Source organism: Globicephala melas, chromosome 4 (genome assembly GCF_963455315.2).
Source record: "Globicephala melas chromosome 4, mGloMel1.2, whole genome shotgun sequence".
Lineage (NCBI taxonomy): Eukaryota > Metazoa > Chordata > Mammalia > Artiodactyla > Delphinidae > Globicephala > Globicephala melas.
The window spans coordinates 75694931-75711493 of record NC_083317.1 but is presented as its reverse complement, the minus strand read 5'-3'; the positions used below and the strand labels follow the sequence as shown (position 1 = coordinate 75711493).

The following is a 16563-nucleotide window of genomic DNA, read 5'->3' as shown; positions in this document are numbered from 1 at the left end:
TACAGCCTATCAGAAAGGCAGAATCTCAAGTCCCATCCAAGAGCCACTTAATCAAAATTTGCGGTTCAACAAGATCCCTAGATGATCACTATGCACTTGAGGTTTGAGAAGTACTGCTCTAGAGAGTGGTTCTCAAAGTGTGGTCTTGTGAACATGTTAGAAACACAAACACTCTGGCCCTTCCTCCAGACCTACTGAATCACACATTCTGGGGTTAAGGCCCCCAGATCAGTAGTTTAACAAGTCCTCCAGGTGATTCTAATGCAGACTAAATTATAAGAAGCAATTTTCTAGAAGAAATCACTGTTCTTACACTTGAGTGCACTTTGGAATCATCTGTGTGATTTTAAATGAATACTGATGCCTGGGTTCCATCCTCAGAGATTCTGACTTTATTGATCTGGGCCTCAAGTTTTTTAAAAGCTATCGAGGTGATTCTAATGTGCAAAAATTTTGCAGTCATTGTTCTAGAGGACTTGGATATAGGTGGGAGGTGGACTGTCTTCCCTTGCATCTTAATAGGACTTTCCCTTCTCAGATTATCAGAAGAATCCAAGGACTGAGGACAGATATGTAACTGGATTCATTCCACTGCCCTCACCCCTGAGGGAAATTCCAAGTACAGTGGGGTTTAATCCTATTTAAATTAGACTTTGATCAAATTCCCCCAAAGATGGGAAGGCTGGGTCCGGGACCTAGATGAGCACTGAAACTGTAGATGAGGTTCCAAAAAGGCTGTTACACAGTTCCTCAAAGCTCTGCTCAAGTCCTACATTTTCCCTGAAATTACTCTGGATCATACTTCAGGTAGCATAGATTTCTCCTCTCTAGACTTTCCAAAGCACTTCCTTTCAAGAGGGTAAATTTGATATTACATACTTGAAGTCTTTACGTATAATTCCCATTTTGCAGATGACAAGCTATGGTTTCAAAGTGCTAAGCAAATTGCCCAAGTTTATGCAGCTGTTAAATGGAGAAATGCATATTAATATCCATAACTGTCTGTCTCTGAAATCCTATGGACTATGCACAACACCACACTGCTTTTCCACATATCAGGACTGATCCCTGGAACATACAAAAGCAACAATAAAAATGATGTCTCTGCCAATATCTAAGTAAGAGGAAGCAAAGAGAGGCTTTCTTTAGGACATTTAAAAAAATTCAATTATAATACTATGGAGTGGGCCTAGTAATGTTATACAGACATATTTTGACATGGGTGTGTGCTCCACATTCTGTCTCAGTGTCAGGGAAAGCAGATGTACTAAGTGCAACTTCACTAGATCCTGGCAGGATGCCTACTCAGTACCACTCTATCTATCTAGGCTACTGAATAATACATGGAAATATATATACACACACAAACACACACAGCCTACACACCTCAAACTTCCCAAGTCAGATATAGTGAAAAGGCAACCAGATTATTTAAGATCTTTAAAATTATTGTATAATGGTTTACTATTTCAAAAAAAGTTTTAATTTATAGTTGAAATACGTTGAACATATTGAAGAAAAATCCTCTCAAGTTCAATGTTTAGCCAGCAAACCACCATAATATTTTATAAGTAAGTCATATCCCCTTCGTAATACTTTTTTAAAGTGTTGTGAGAAGAATGCAGTGGTATGATTTTTAATGCACTAGGAAATATTAATGAGGAAAGATAAATTAGGTATTCAGCATAAAATGGTAAAGGCATTAACTCTGGAACTAAACTCACTGAGCTCAAATCCTTTTAATAACAGTGTGACCATGGATTAATTATTCAAACTTCCTATGCCTCAGTTTACTGATCTTCAAAGTAGGAATGATTACAGTATCCCCTTTATAGGATGGTTATAATACTTAAACAAGTAAAATTTTCATACTTGTACTAGACACTTTAGCAAGTACTCAGTAAACATTACCTATTATTATCTAATGTGGCCCAAACTCATACATTAAGAAATAATGCTTGGGGTTTCCCTGCTGGCTCAGTGGTTAAGAATCCATCTGCCAACGCAGGGGACACGGGTTCGAGCCTGGTCCGGGAAGATCCCACATGCCATGCAGAAACTAAGCCCGTGTGCCACAACTACTGAGCCTGTGCTCTAGAGCTGGCGAGCCACAACTACTGAGCCAGTGTGCCACAACTACTGAAGTCCACATGCCTAGAGACCGTGCTCGGCCATAAGAGAAGCCACCGCAATGAGAAGCCCGTGCACAGCAATGAAGACCCAACGCAGCCATAAATAAATAAATAAATAAATAAAAAGAAATAATGCTTGGCACATAGGTGACCGTTTTATTTTTCAAATTCCTCATTGTAAATACATAGTTATTTCGTACTTCAGGATAGGTAGTATGCTCTGGAAAATATCGGTCCACATGAAAATAAAGTTATAATTTATCCCTTGTTTAGTTGGAGGCCATAGACTGAATGCCTAATTGAACCAGCCACATATAACAAATCCCAATTCCATTCATTAAAATCTATTAAGTTTTAGACTGTAGGTAAATCAGTATAATCTCTCAAGCAATAACTTATATAGAGAAAGGAACACAGGTTATGGATATAGTAGAACTGAATTTTTCTCACTCTGTCTTGAGCAAATCAACTCACTTTCCAGAGCCTCAGAATCAGGTAATTTCAGGGACATTTTAATAATCTCTAATTCATCACAACTCTAATACCCTTTTCCACTACCTCAAGACCCCCTGGCTGTCCTTTTTTCTTACCCTTAAAGCACCTGAGTGTATATTTTCTTTTTCCTGCAACATAAGCTTAAATTTAGCTGCTGGTCCTAGCTGAATAATAAAAGCAATGGCTCCCTCTCTTCTGTGTAAACATACCATTTACATACTTTCAGAAAATGATGCCTCTGAAATTATCCCCATAAATATATATTTGCATAACACTTTGAAGATCTATTTAAAACTGTGTTCTTTTACTATTATTGCTATGGAGTTCACTTTTCCAGGCTAAGCATACTCAATTTTCCTCCTATTTTCATAATGGAAAATGACTTCCTTATCCATCCTTTAAAGTCTCTTAAACTGTCATTCTCAAAAAGAAAAAAAAAAGCAAATGTGATTTAATTTGCAATAATCCTTCAAGCCAGGTGTTGTTTGACAAAATCATATTCATTTTTGATGAGGCTGTTCTGAGAACTGACTTTTATTCATTTATTCAACAAATACTGAAAACCTAGTATGTGCCTGGCACTATCCCAAGTGTTGGGGATACAACAGTAGAAAATGAAGACAAAGCTCCCTGCCCTGTGGAGCTTATACTCTAATTAAGCTTTTAAATTTAAATGTTAGTCTGATTATACTATTGTTACTATGAAGTAAGCGACCCATATCCATTATTAAGGCCCTGTTACACGCCAACATAGAAATAAGCAGACATGGTCAATGGCCTCAAGAAACTTATAAGTTAAAGAGAGTAGATACATCAATACAGATTAAAGTGCAAAAATACCTTGAGATATATTGTGTATGCAGAGGAAAAAGCAGGATTTCCAGTTAAAAACATCAGGAAAAGTTCTCAAAGACAAAAGGCAATTGATTTTATTTTTAGAGGATGACATTATTACTGGAAAAAAATAACATAAGCAAGTATGAATGAGCTAAATGTGTGGTATATGTAGGGAACATTTTAGTGGAGGTGGGAGATGATAAAATAAATAAGGGGACTTCCCTGGTGGCACAGTGGTTGAGACTCTGAGCTCCCAATGCAGGGGGCCTGGGTTCGTTCCATGGTCAGGGAACTAGATCCCACATGCATGCTGCAACTAAGAGTTTGCATGCCACAACTAAGGAGCCCACGAACTGCAACTAAGGAGCCCGCCTGCCACAACTAAGACCCGGTGCAACCAAATAAACAAATAAATATGTTTTTTAAATTAAATAAATAAATAAGTATATTACATAATGGTAAGTGGAGTGAAAAAGAAGTCAAATTGCCAAGGGAGAGTGAAATGTTGAAGACAGCAATTGAAATACACATATATGAATCAGAAAAGTCCTCCATGAGAAAAGGTTTCACTTTTGAGTGAGGGAATGAAGAAGATGAGGGAGTGGGCTATTTAGATATTTGAAGGAAGAACATTTTGGAAGATGGGGATAGGAAGGAGCATGATTGGTGTGTTAAAGGAACGGCTAGGAGACTAGTCAAAAGAAAGAGGAGAGAGAACAGCCAGGAGATAATGGGCAGGATTATGTAAAGCCTTATTGGTCATGGGATGAATTTGGCTTTTACCCTTAGTGGTGTGTAGTGAAAGAGACTGAGCAGATAAGTCAGTTTATCTGACCTATTTTAACTGGGTCACTCCGGCTGCTGTGTGGATACTAGACTGAAGGAGGAAAGTCGCCAGCACAAGGTTAGTTAGCAATCTATGGTAATAGTCCGAAGATGAGAATAGCCTGGACTAGGTGGTGACAGTTGGGGTATTGAGAAGTGGTCAAATTCTGTATATATTTTGAAGGTAGAGTAAATGTACTACTGTTTTCAAATTCAATGCAAAAATTATTGCACTATCTGTTCTCACAATTTTGCCCATTTTTTGTAATGTGTTTAAAAGGGAAGTTTCAAATGTAAAAACAAAAATTATTGCCAATTTATAGGCTTTATAAGTTTCAGATCTGTCAGCAATATTGGAGATGATCTCTTCCAAAATCTCATTTTACAGAATAGAAATCCAAGGAACAGAGAGCCAACATGACTGAAACAAGATCATACAGCTAATTAGCGACAGGACCTAGACTAGAAACCAGGTTATCTGACTCACAGCCCAAGCTACTTTGCCTTATAATTGGTGACATTTAAGTGGTGTATATTCTTCCTTTGAAGTTTTTTGTTTGTTTTTGCTTTGTTTTGTTTTTATTTCATAAACATTGAGGGAGAACCACAGGTATCCCAAGCTCAAGAGTCTTTAGGACACAGGCAGCTAGGAGGAAAATGTGGGAGAAAGTAGGTGCATCCACTGCTTAAATACACTGATTTTTTTTCTGAAGGGTGCCAGCTAAATGAAACATATCTGCATACGCCCCAGTACGGGATCTTGGAAAATATCCATTGCTGTCCTAGGCAGAAGGGCAAATAAGGACATTATTCCTTATCTACAAAAATGCAGATAAGGAATTGCAGTATAATGTGACTTCTGCAACTGTAAATATACACACGAGGTTCAAACACAGTAGAGTGAAATGAGTAATTAATGTGGAGTTTTGTGTGAGGGAGGGTGGCAGTTGAGGGGGATGGCTGGAGAAGGCTTCACACTGACAAAGGAGATAAGAGCTCTGAAGGGTTCTGAAGGGTAACAGTGATCTATCAGGTGGTAAGATTGGTGAAGTCATTCCAAGCAAAAGGAATTAGCATGTGTAAAATCTCCAAGACATAAAACTATATGGTACAGACTTATATCATTATATACGTTTTTCTATCATTCCCCAAACCTGTGTTTGATCACATAACCTGTCTAGAATTGAGCTCTGACTCTCTCCAGGAAATACATCAAAATGGAACAGATTCCACACATGTTTGAGATACTAGAAAGTCTGGATTTCAGTATGCTTTTCAGTCTACCTACAGACCTATGCTTTCCCTATTACATCAGGAATCAGGTTCCCATAGAACTAGGTATGACAGTCCCAAGACAGAGATTGCTTCATTAGCAAATGTGAACACTCCAAATCTTGGGTGCAGAGGAACGTGCCCCTTCATACCTCCTGCAGCGCATCAGAATCATCTGGAGGGCTTGTCAAAACACACACTGCTGAGCCCCAGCCCTGAGGTTCTATCTGATTCAGCACGTCTAGGGCAAGCCTCAAGAATGTGTTCTTCTAACGAGTTTTCAGATGATGCTGATGCTGGTGGTCCAGGGACTGCACACTTTAGGAACCACTAACTTAGAGTACTGCTCCAGACCCTCTAGCTTAAGCACTTTTAAATTCTTTCACATAACAACAGCTACCACCAGTAAGAATTCTACTTCTGTTAAAATGGTCACTGTCTATAAGCTCCTTGCAAACAAGGACTCTTACCCCGACTGATGAGAATAACAACAACAACAACCAACAACATTTAACCAGGTTTTCGGCATTATTTTAAGCATTTTTCATGAATCACCCATTTAATCTACACAACAACCTTGTGATCTAAGTACTATTATTATCCCTACTTAACAAATGAGGGAAGTAAGATGTGAAGAGATTAAATAACTAACTCCAAGGCAAAGAACCTCAAGTCAGATAGCCTGCATTCAACTCTGGCTCTATCACTTATATGTATGTATGACTCTCCAGATCTTTATATACACCTTGAGAATATCACATAGGGATTTGCAACTGAAGATTTCCTGTCAGTAACATACCTTTCAGAACAAATGGTATTTGTGGAAACGGAATCTGTCCATCAGTTTTTCTGAGCATACATTTACTTCTATATGAGAATGAAAGGAAAGGCTATAAAAAGCTTAGAGACTCTCTGTTCCTCTCATTTTGTAAAACCAGAGATTGTATAAATCTGACAAAATTTATGTGACTTGCCCAAGACCAAAGCACTGGTCACCTCACAGAGCCAGGAACAGACTAAAGATAATCTCAGTCCTTAGTTCTAGGAATACACTTGGTAAAGTGGCTCCCATCAGATTCTTAACCACTATGTATAAGTATACTTCCTATCAATATGCCCATAAATAGTCATAGCGCAACTAGGAAAAAGGATAATTTCAAATGGCTCATGTTTTACTTTACTAAACAGAGGCGCACATGAGGGCAGAAGTCTCAGGGTCGAAAGGAAATATAAGACATAAAAAGGTACAAAGCCAAGGTTAAAAAAAGTCTGAGGAGTTATTTCCTTATGAACATATGTGAATCGGCAAACTATTCAAGGAAATAATTGGTTCTTGTTCAAGCTTTCCATAAATATTATTTGAAGGAACAGTCTTTAAAATTGAAACACAATCGACAAAAACAAATTTCTAACAAGTGTCCATTACTTTTCTTCTAGCTATGAAAGTCAAAAGGCAATATTTTTTTCTTTATTTTAAAAAAATCAAGTGAGGTAACTGCATTCACAAGCTAAGGCTGAATATTAATTTTGTTTTGAAAAGGCATGCCACTGTAAGGGTAACAACATTACATGTACCAAAGTATTGCTCAAGATTATATAAATAAGCTTGCTTAAAGAAAATCAGCAGGATAACACACGCATTTCTTTTTCTTTTCATCCAACTTGTAGGTATGACTTCACGCATACAAATTGTGATATATTCTTAAAGTATAGAAGACACTAGAAGAAAATAATATCCCTATAATTGGATATGGCGTAGCCCTCGCTCACCCATGACTACTATAATGTGTACATCTGAGTAGGTGAAAGAGATGAACTCCATGTCATCTCTTTCACCTAACAAAGGCCCCTTGTTAGGGAGACAGAGCATCTTTATAATTCTTTGCAGCATCCCTTATGTCCTTAATGATTTTCTCCAGCTAACCATTTGGATCATGTTTTTGTTCATCGTTTAGCAATACAGAGCTTCTGTTGGCTTTGGCTGTGTCTATATACTTGTGATTGGTGGTATCAAAACATCATATGTCTGGTATTGTATAGAAAACATAGCTGGATGACTCAATTTTTAAATTTCCAATTGGATTTCTGAAACTCAGATATAGGCCTTGTTGAAATATATATTTTTAATGCTGAACTCATGGAGAATTTAATACATTCATAAAATCTGAAGAAACTGTATTTGTACTTAAAACTGGTAGTTAGGAACACAAAATATTAGAGGTCTAGAGTCAAAAGTCAAGAAATAAAATTCTAGATTAATTAAATATGAAGTATAAAAATGAAACAATTCCTTACTAAAACATGGGAGGTTTTTTTTTATAATCTTGGAATGAGTACACTTCTAAATAGGAAAGAAAAGCTGAGGGCATAAAAGCGTATTTAAAATAAAATAAGGCATTGCAAAAAAATTCAGAGGCAAACAACAAAATGAGTAAAGATATTTGAAACTCACATAACAGTGAGCTGATTTTTAAAATATAAACAGATTTCTTGCAAATGATAAAACAGACACTTAATAGAAACAAATATAAACAGACATTTTATAGGAAAAGAAGTGCAGGTGGCTCATAAACTATATGAACAAGTGCTCAACCTAACTCATAATAAGAAAACTTAAAGTTTATGTTTTTAGGTAGCAAAGAACCAAAAGTCTGATAACACATTGTGTTGACTAGAAGATAAGGAAACGACTAGTCACTCTAAGTGTAAATTTGTATGGTGGAGAGGAAATAGCTATCTTTCAAAAATATAAAAGCATAAAACCTTGACCCAACAATTCCTCTTCTAAGTATCCATCCTCTAAATATAGTTGCACACACGCAGAATGACTTCTGTACAAGGATATTGTTTATAGAATAGTGTGTATCAGCAAAATATTAGAAAGAACTGAAATGTCCTTCAAGAGGAAACTAGGTTAAATAAAATATCCCATTTAAATATGTCCTAACATGGAAAAGTCTTGTAAATACAACAGTTTAAGTTAAGAAAAAGTACTGAACAAGATTAGAAAGATAGAGAGAGAGAGAGAGAGAGAGAGGGAGAGACATATACAGATATATAATATTGTGTATGTTGTTAATGCACAGACTGCATCTGGAAGAATACGAAGAAATGTGGCCAGGTGGCAGAGAGGGGAGGGACAGAAAATTGCTTTTGACTATGTTAACGTCTTCTAGTCAAAGAAACACATCCACACGTCTGTGGTTGAACGAAGTTGGGTTCACTGACTCTCAGCGAGGAGGAAAAATATACAGCATGGCAGAACTGGGGTGTCCTAGTAAGGTGTAAGAAAGGACTTCCAGGATTCAGTCTCATGTTAAGTGATTTTTAAAGGGGCTCAAAGAAAGCAGAATTATTCCAAGTTGAATGCTCTTTGGATGCAGGTGTAATTCTATACTTGGCTACCTTAATAATTCTTATCTAGAAGGCAAGAAGAACAGAGCAACATCCTGTTCCTGGTGATGAAGCAGCACCCACCCATATAAACCAGGGTACAGCAATATTTGATCATTTTGTAGTTTGGACAACTTTCTTGTTTTTGTCTGCATTCAGATATGATTACAGAGTGGCCTTGTTTTTGTCCTGATCCATCATGGTCACGGTGGCCTTGCCTGATTTGGTGTCCTGTGAAACTGTTCACATTTGGCCTGCTGGTAGTGCCGAGCCAGCTCTTGGCTGTCCAGAACTGTTTTGTTCTTTTTCAACTGTATATCCTTTTTTGTGCCTTTACAATTCTGTACCATATACTTATCTATTCAAAATAATTTTTAAATGAATCTCAAGACTGAAGGAGACCTTAAAAGTCACTGAGTTCTGAAACTATCTCAACCACCACCACGTTCTTCCCCTCCCACACTGAAGGGGTTTTTTCATAAACGCTCTACAAGTACCAGTGCAGCACCTGCTTGAATATCTTCAGTTTCACCATTGTATTCATTTGTCAGGCAGCTCATGCCACAGTGAAATGGCTGTTAATATTTTTGTTCAGAGAAAAAGGCAACAATGCATTTGCATATCTTAATTGTTTTCACCCCAGCATGTTTGACCTCTTCAAATGTATCTTCTCCTATGGAAACTGGTGGAGCAGAATAATTACCTTTCTAATTTTATGTAAAATGTTCCTATTAATACTCTCCAAACTGCTGTTGTCTTTTTTGTGTCAGTGTTCCAACACTGTTTTGCATCTTTGGTATCATTACACTTGCAGAGATTTGTATCTGTTGCTGCTGACAAACCCATTTGGTTTTGTACTCAATTACATGTAATTAGTCTTTTCTTCATGAACAAAAGAACAGGTGTCCTATCAATTCAATCCAAGATACTATGGTAAGGTTGGCTGGACCTAATGATGTCTACTGAACCAAACAGCACACTTCTGACAGATGCTCATAGTAACAAGATTTTTTTTCCAAACAATCAAATGCTTTTACTCCTGCCCACACAAAGTAGAGAAAGAAAAGGCATTTTAACAACTTAGAGGTTTATAATTTTCTATTAAAAAACATGAGTAGAATTTAAATCCTTCTCTGATATTTTTATCTCAATCCACACTCAGAAAATGCAAAAATAAAAATTATTTGTTTTCATGGGATATTTTTAATTAAAATATGTGTGGGGGGATCAGAAGAAAGTACATTAGTCAAAAAACTGGCAAAACCTGAATAAAGTCTATAGCTCAATTTATAGTATTGTACCAAGGTTAATTTCCTGGCTTTGATAATTGTACTGTTGTTACATAAAAGTGGTACCCATTAGGGGAAGCTGGGTGAAGAGTACACAGAAATTTCCTGTATTACTTTGTAATTTTTCTGAAGTCTAACATTATTTCAACAGGAAATGTTAAAAATATTTAGGTGGATAGAATATTTAGCCAATGATCTAGAGAAACTTTTACACAAGGACACATTCATTCATTCGTTTTGATTTTTGTTGAGTGCTTACTATGTACTAATGATCATTCTAGGTTCTAAAGACACAAATGTATAATGGATGGCTAGTGGGAAGCTGCTGCATAGCACAGGGAGATCAGCTTGAGGCTCTGTGATGACCTAGAGGGGTGGGATAGGGAGGGTGGGAGGGAGACACAAGAGGGAGGAGATATGGGGATATATGTATACATATAGCTGATTCACTTTGTTGTACAGCAGAAACTAACACAACATTGTAAAGCATTTATACTCCAACAAAGATGTGAAAAAAAATAATAAAGATACATCAAAGATCAAAACAAAATCTCTTCACTCATGAAACATTCTCCTGCTAGGAAGATCAAAAATAAACAAATAAACTGCAACAATATGCATATCAGGTCATCATAGGAGCTACGACTAGAAAAAAAATACTAGGGTATCAGAATAGGTCAAGGTGAAATGTTTAGTTTTATTAAGGATGGTCAGCAAAGGCCTCTTCAACACGTACAAGAAATATTTTGGCAGCACTATTTGTAATTGCCTTAAAATAGAAATGATAATTATCCACCCAAAAGAGAATGGATAAATATATTTGGGTATGTTCATGCAATGGGATACTTTACAAAAATGAAAATGAATAATATAAAGCAAATATATCACCATTTATGCATCTCACAACCAAAATACTGGGGAAGAAAAATACATAAAAGTTATATATAGTAATGTTCCTCTTATAAAAAGTTTAAAAACATGCAAAATGATGTTATGACGGATGTAAGTATATGCATATATATGTATATATGAAAAAATGTATTTATAAAACTGCACAGAAATAAAAAGTGTCAAATTCAAGATAGTTGTTATGTCTGGTACTGAAGGGAAAAGCAGGACTCCACCAGAAAGAGCACACAAGGGTTTCAAATGTATTGATGTTTTTAACTAAATTTTAAGCCAGGGGTTGGGTATCCAGATGAATTTATCTAAGTCTTATTATTTTGTATATTTAAACTCCTTTTAATACCAACATATCAATAAATGTATGCAGTAGTTTGTCTTAATAAAAAATAAGATATTTTAAAGTTGTGAATTCAGACAGTTTCTAAAAGTTTCTGACAAAATGTAGCACCCTCAGTATGTGTGTTATGCCTAATGCCTCTATATATACGTATATATATTATGCATATGTGTGTATATTTATATGTGGTTGTAGATCTATATTAGCCATTGACCCAGCATCTGCAGAGAGAGCACTTTCAATTATTTTTCTAAAAACATTGAAGGAAGGTATTTTGTTGGTTGACCCCACGCTTTCACCCTCACCTCTCTGCCACTGCCCCGTGATAAACGTCACAGATCCACAGAACAGCTGTCTAGGTAACAGCTGTATCCTGTGGCTACGGCTATTTGGCTCACTTGAGGACTGAATCTATGTTCACCAACTTATAATTTTTCAATCTTTTTTTTAAGTTGGGTGGATGGTTCTGTCTGACAACGGATATTAATATTATCATCTCCAGCCACATCATTTTATAGAAAAAGAAACCAGAACAAGGGATACCCCAGAGATAATACGGGTGACACAGCTAAGCCACATCCTTGATTCTTTCTACCTATACTTGTAGCTTCACTAAATCTGAATTCAAGTTCACATGCAATAATGAAAATTCTACATGGAGAGGAAAGCATCCTCATTCTTCTGTACTCAGTTAAACCTTAAATCATTTAAAGAATGCATTCCCACAAACATAAAGCAACAATGCAAACCACAATAAACTAATCACCTACTTGGCAGAAAATGGGATGAAATTCTTTATAATAAGATCTTTATTGTAATTCATATTTTGTAATGTGTAACATTAAGTGAACAAAGAATAATTTAGAAGGGGTGGACAAGAGCATTTTCACACTCTAGGGATTGTAGATCTTTCCTGAGATCTTTATTTTTAATTTAAAAGATAGTTCACCGTAAAATATCAGACTTCTTAGATTATCTTATGCAATTGGGTAGAATGTCAGTCTAACCACAAAATCACCTCCATCAGAAGACAACTCAATTGGATATAGATTTAATGAGCATTTACTATGTGACTAGTACTAAAGATCTAGCAGGGAATACAGACAAACTTTGGGAAACAATATGATGCCCTGTATAATTTTAGAATAACACGAATTTCCCCCCAGGTATCTGTACACGATTATTCAGAAACTGAAAGATATGATGAAAGTGATCATTCTTGGCTCTGAAGCTTGCAATCAAAATTCTTCTGAAATGCAAATATACTCTCTCAGACCTTGATGATTTGTTTAGTTATCAAACTTGTCACCTATATAGTTAAATTACTTAAACATTATTTCCAGGGATATTATCAATAATCTTTTAATGTTTGCATTTTATCTCAAAAAACTATAAACAAACTTGCAGTTCTACCAGTCTTCATTATCTGTTATCATAATATTTTAATATATTTTCCTTTTTAAATCAATAATTTTGTCTTCAATCAAAATAAAATAACATGTAATATACATAGGTATATATTCAATGTTTACCTTGAGAAGTAACTTCGGTCTTCCAGAAATGATGTTCTAACAATTACTATAACATGTTTACTGTTTGGTTCCAGGATTAAAACACCATTTTGTGCTGGAAGGTCTGCCTTGCTTCTATGAATACTTAACATCATCCTGACTACAAACAGTGGGATGAGAGGAAATTCTTGTCCACTGACCAGTCAGAACTCCTTCAAGCCTCCTACCTTCTTATTGAGTACATAATCTCTGTCCCTTACGGTCTCCTGGCTATAGGGAATCATAGCAAGAAGGATAAAGGAAAAGACACCAGCTTACTAGTAGTTCAATAGTTCCAAAGGTAGCCTGGCCATGCTTTAAGTCTAAGATACACTGGGCCATACATTTGATTGTAATTAGATTGCAAGAAGCTAATATGCCTTACTGTAGTCACTGTTTTCGTCCTTGGTCCCATCAATGGTACCATCTGGGTGCATCTGCAGGAAATATCCCTGCTGGCTGAATAACCTTGTCACAATTCCTTTCAGCTGGGGTTCTGCAGAACAAAATGAAATGATTATTGAAATTTTTTTTTAATACACACTTGCAAATTGTCAAAAACATTCCTGAAGTAAATGCATAAATGTCAATGGTTTAAATATTGAAATAACTATTTGAAAAGAAGGCATTTTGGTAACATATCTGTACTTTTTTTTCTTTCTAGAGGCAGATCAATAAATCTCTGCAACAGTAAACCAAATGTAAATGAATAACAGCTAATTATGATTAGAAAATACAGAGGTGTGCTAAAAAATGAATTATGTCTCTCCCTCCTGCATCTAGTGTCTGCCTGCAAGATGCCGCTAAGTTTGTGGTCCCATTCCAGAATCACTGTTCAGACCAAACAGCCAATGTAATTGCTAAGCTTTCAGCAGTCATAGTCAATTCCGGGAAGACTTCTATTTCTGCTGAATGACAACTCTCTATCTATGTTTCCTGGGTTTTGAAATTCTGATCAAATTCAGGCTTGGTTGAGAACCACAGGAAAAAGCCAAACCCCCATGGCCATGAGATGTCACTGGAAAGTATGTAGAAACAGATTTCACCTTCAGTAAATACTTCAACCGAGTGAGCCCCAATACTACAAAAGTCATTTTTCCAGCACACGCAAAAAGATCAAGCCATGCATATTTCTGTATTTCAAACCAGAAGTGGTCTTCAGCTTTTAAAAACACCCTACACACTAATACCATCAAACTGATCTTTGTATACCACATTTGAATTTTTGTATAGCAGCTAACATAAATATTTAAAGCTTTCTCACTGTGGTACTAGCTGCCAGCAACAATCTATTTTCTACAGAATTACCACCATTCTTTTTTTTTTTAACATCTTTATTGGAGTATAATTGCTTTACAATGGTGTGTTACTTTCTGCTTTATAACAAAGTGAATCAGCCATACATATACATATATCCCCATATCTCCTCCCTCTTGCGTCTCCCTCCCACCCTCCCTATCCCATCCCTCTAGGTGGTCACAAAGCATCGAGCTGATCTCCCTGTGCCATGCGGCTGCTTCCCACTAACTATCTACTTTCCATTTGGTAGTGTATATATGTCCATGCTACTCTCTCACTTCGCCCCAGCTTACCCTTCCCCCTCCCGGTGTCCTCAAGTCCATTCTCTATGTCTGTGTCTTTATTTCTGTCCTGCCCCTAGGTTCTTCAGAACCTTTTTTTTTTTTTTTTTTTTTAGATTCCATATATATGTGTTAGCATACGGTATTCGTTTTTCTCTTTCTGACTTACTTCACTCTGTATGACAGACTCTAGGTCCATCCACCTCACTCCAAATAACTCAATTTTGTTTCTTTTTATGGCTGAGTAATATTCCATTGTATATATGTGCCACATCTTCTTTATCCATTCGTCTGTTGATGGACACTTAGATTGCTTCCATGTCCTGGCTATTGTAAATAGAGCTGCAGTGAACATTGTGGTACATGACTCTTTTTGAATTATGGTTTTCTCAGGGTATATGCCCAGTAGTGGGATTGCTGGGTCGTATGGTAGTTCTATTTGTAGTTTTTTAAGGAACCTCCATACTGTTCTCCACAGTGGCTGTATCAATTTACATTCCCACCAACAGTGCAAGAGGGTTCCCTTTTCTCCACACCCTCCCCAGCATTTATTGTTTGTAGACTTTTTGATGATGGCCGTTCTGACCGGTACATCACCACCATCTTTGTCTCTACTTCAGTTTGGGGCAAAAATTAGACTACTCTAGCACATTTATAGCCCTATTTCATAAAAATTAGTAGAAAAAGAAAAATGCTGCTTCTGGTGATAAAAATTGAGGCAAGGATAGAAATCATATGACTGGTGAAGTAGTTATGTGTTATCCTCAAAAGGACAAGCAATGAATTTCAACTGACAGTGTCATTCCTTCACCAATTTATTAAATCAATATTTACTCAGAACCCCTTTTATTGGGCAGGCAATATGCTAAGTACTGTGTGTTAAACTAAACACATTTATTGATGTTTGAGTCTAGATAAGAGTTCTAGATAAGGATTCAGTGCAATAAACTCTTTGGGAATGGATCTGCTCCCTATGACATATGTCTTTTGCACATATGACTAGATCACACATAATTGGGAGTTTGAGGCAATGCCTATATAAACATGTCTTCTTCAAAGCAGTCCTAAGAAGAAGAAAAGTTGCCAAGAAAACTGGTAATGAGGAAGTAGGGTATTAAAAAAAGAACTAAACTGGAAATTAGGCATTCTGATTAATAACTATGTATTATTACTGTGGTTAAATAAATTCAGTGTATTTATAAGTTGAGCACCTTTGACTTAAAGTCTCTTTGATTTGAGAATCTTCTCCTCTAAGTAGTGCCAGAAATCAAGGCATGGATTCATTCTCAATGTGTTGTCTCCATGCTCCTGACCCCCAAGGGACATGTCAGAGAAGCATGTAGCTAGTTAACCACACTGCAAAAAAATATCCTGTACCCCTACCATCTGTTAAGCCCTACCAACCTTCCCAGGCTTAGTTCCAGATCACCTTCTCAGGAAGACTTGGCTATCATAAGTGTGGGTCACTTTTATAATTAGGAGAAATAAAAGAATGTGTGAGCCTCTGCCACAAGGCTAAGTGGTTGACAGGCAGATGCTAATGTGGTACGTTCAGCTCTAGATGTGCAATCAGGAGACCCAGCTTTGCATCACAGTTGCTGTGGGGTCCTGAGCAAGTCACTTAGTATCTGAGGCTGTTTTCCTATCTGTGTAATGGGAAAAAATAATTTCTACGCTAACTATAATAATTTAGAATTTCAGATGAATAAATAAATGTGATAATATGAAATAAAAAAACCATAAAAATATAAATCCTAATTAAGGTCTAATTTTTCAACCCTGAAAATTGAGGAGACAGTGTAAGTAAACCAAAGGAAGTATTTTACAAATAGACTTTGCTGATTCATGTTTTAGTAAAATATTGAGCTTGTAAAGTCATTAAAGTAACCAAAAGATTAAGAGTAGAGGATAGCAAAGGATAGAAGGAAGGAAAGGAACAACTGTCAT

General features: G+C 36.4%; 1 protein-coding gene across 3 annotated transcripts in view; it reads right to left on the bottom strand.

Moving 5' to 3' along the window:
- Positions 1–16563, bottom strand: part of FGF12 (fibroblast growth factor 12) — a 566332-nt gene that overhangs the window by 188048 nt on the left and 361721 nt on the right. For all 3 annotated transcript variants that reach the window (XM_030860642.2, XM_060298290.1, XM_030860652.3), the window contains one exon: positions 13422–13532. In XM_030860642.2, coding sequence (XP_030716502.1) covers positions 13422–13532 — 111 coding nt within the window. The remainder of the gene's footprint in view (positions 1–13421; positions 13533–16563) is intronic.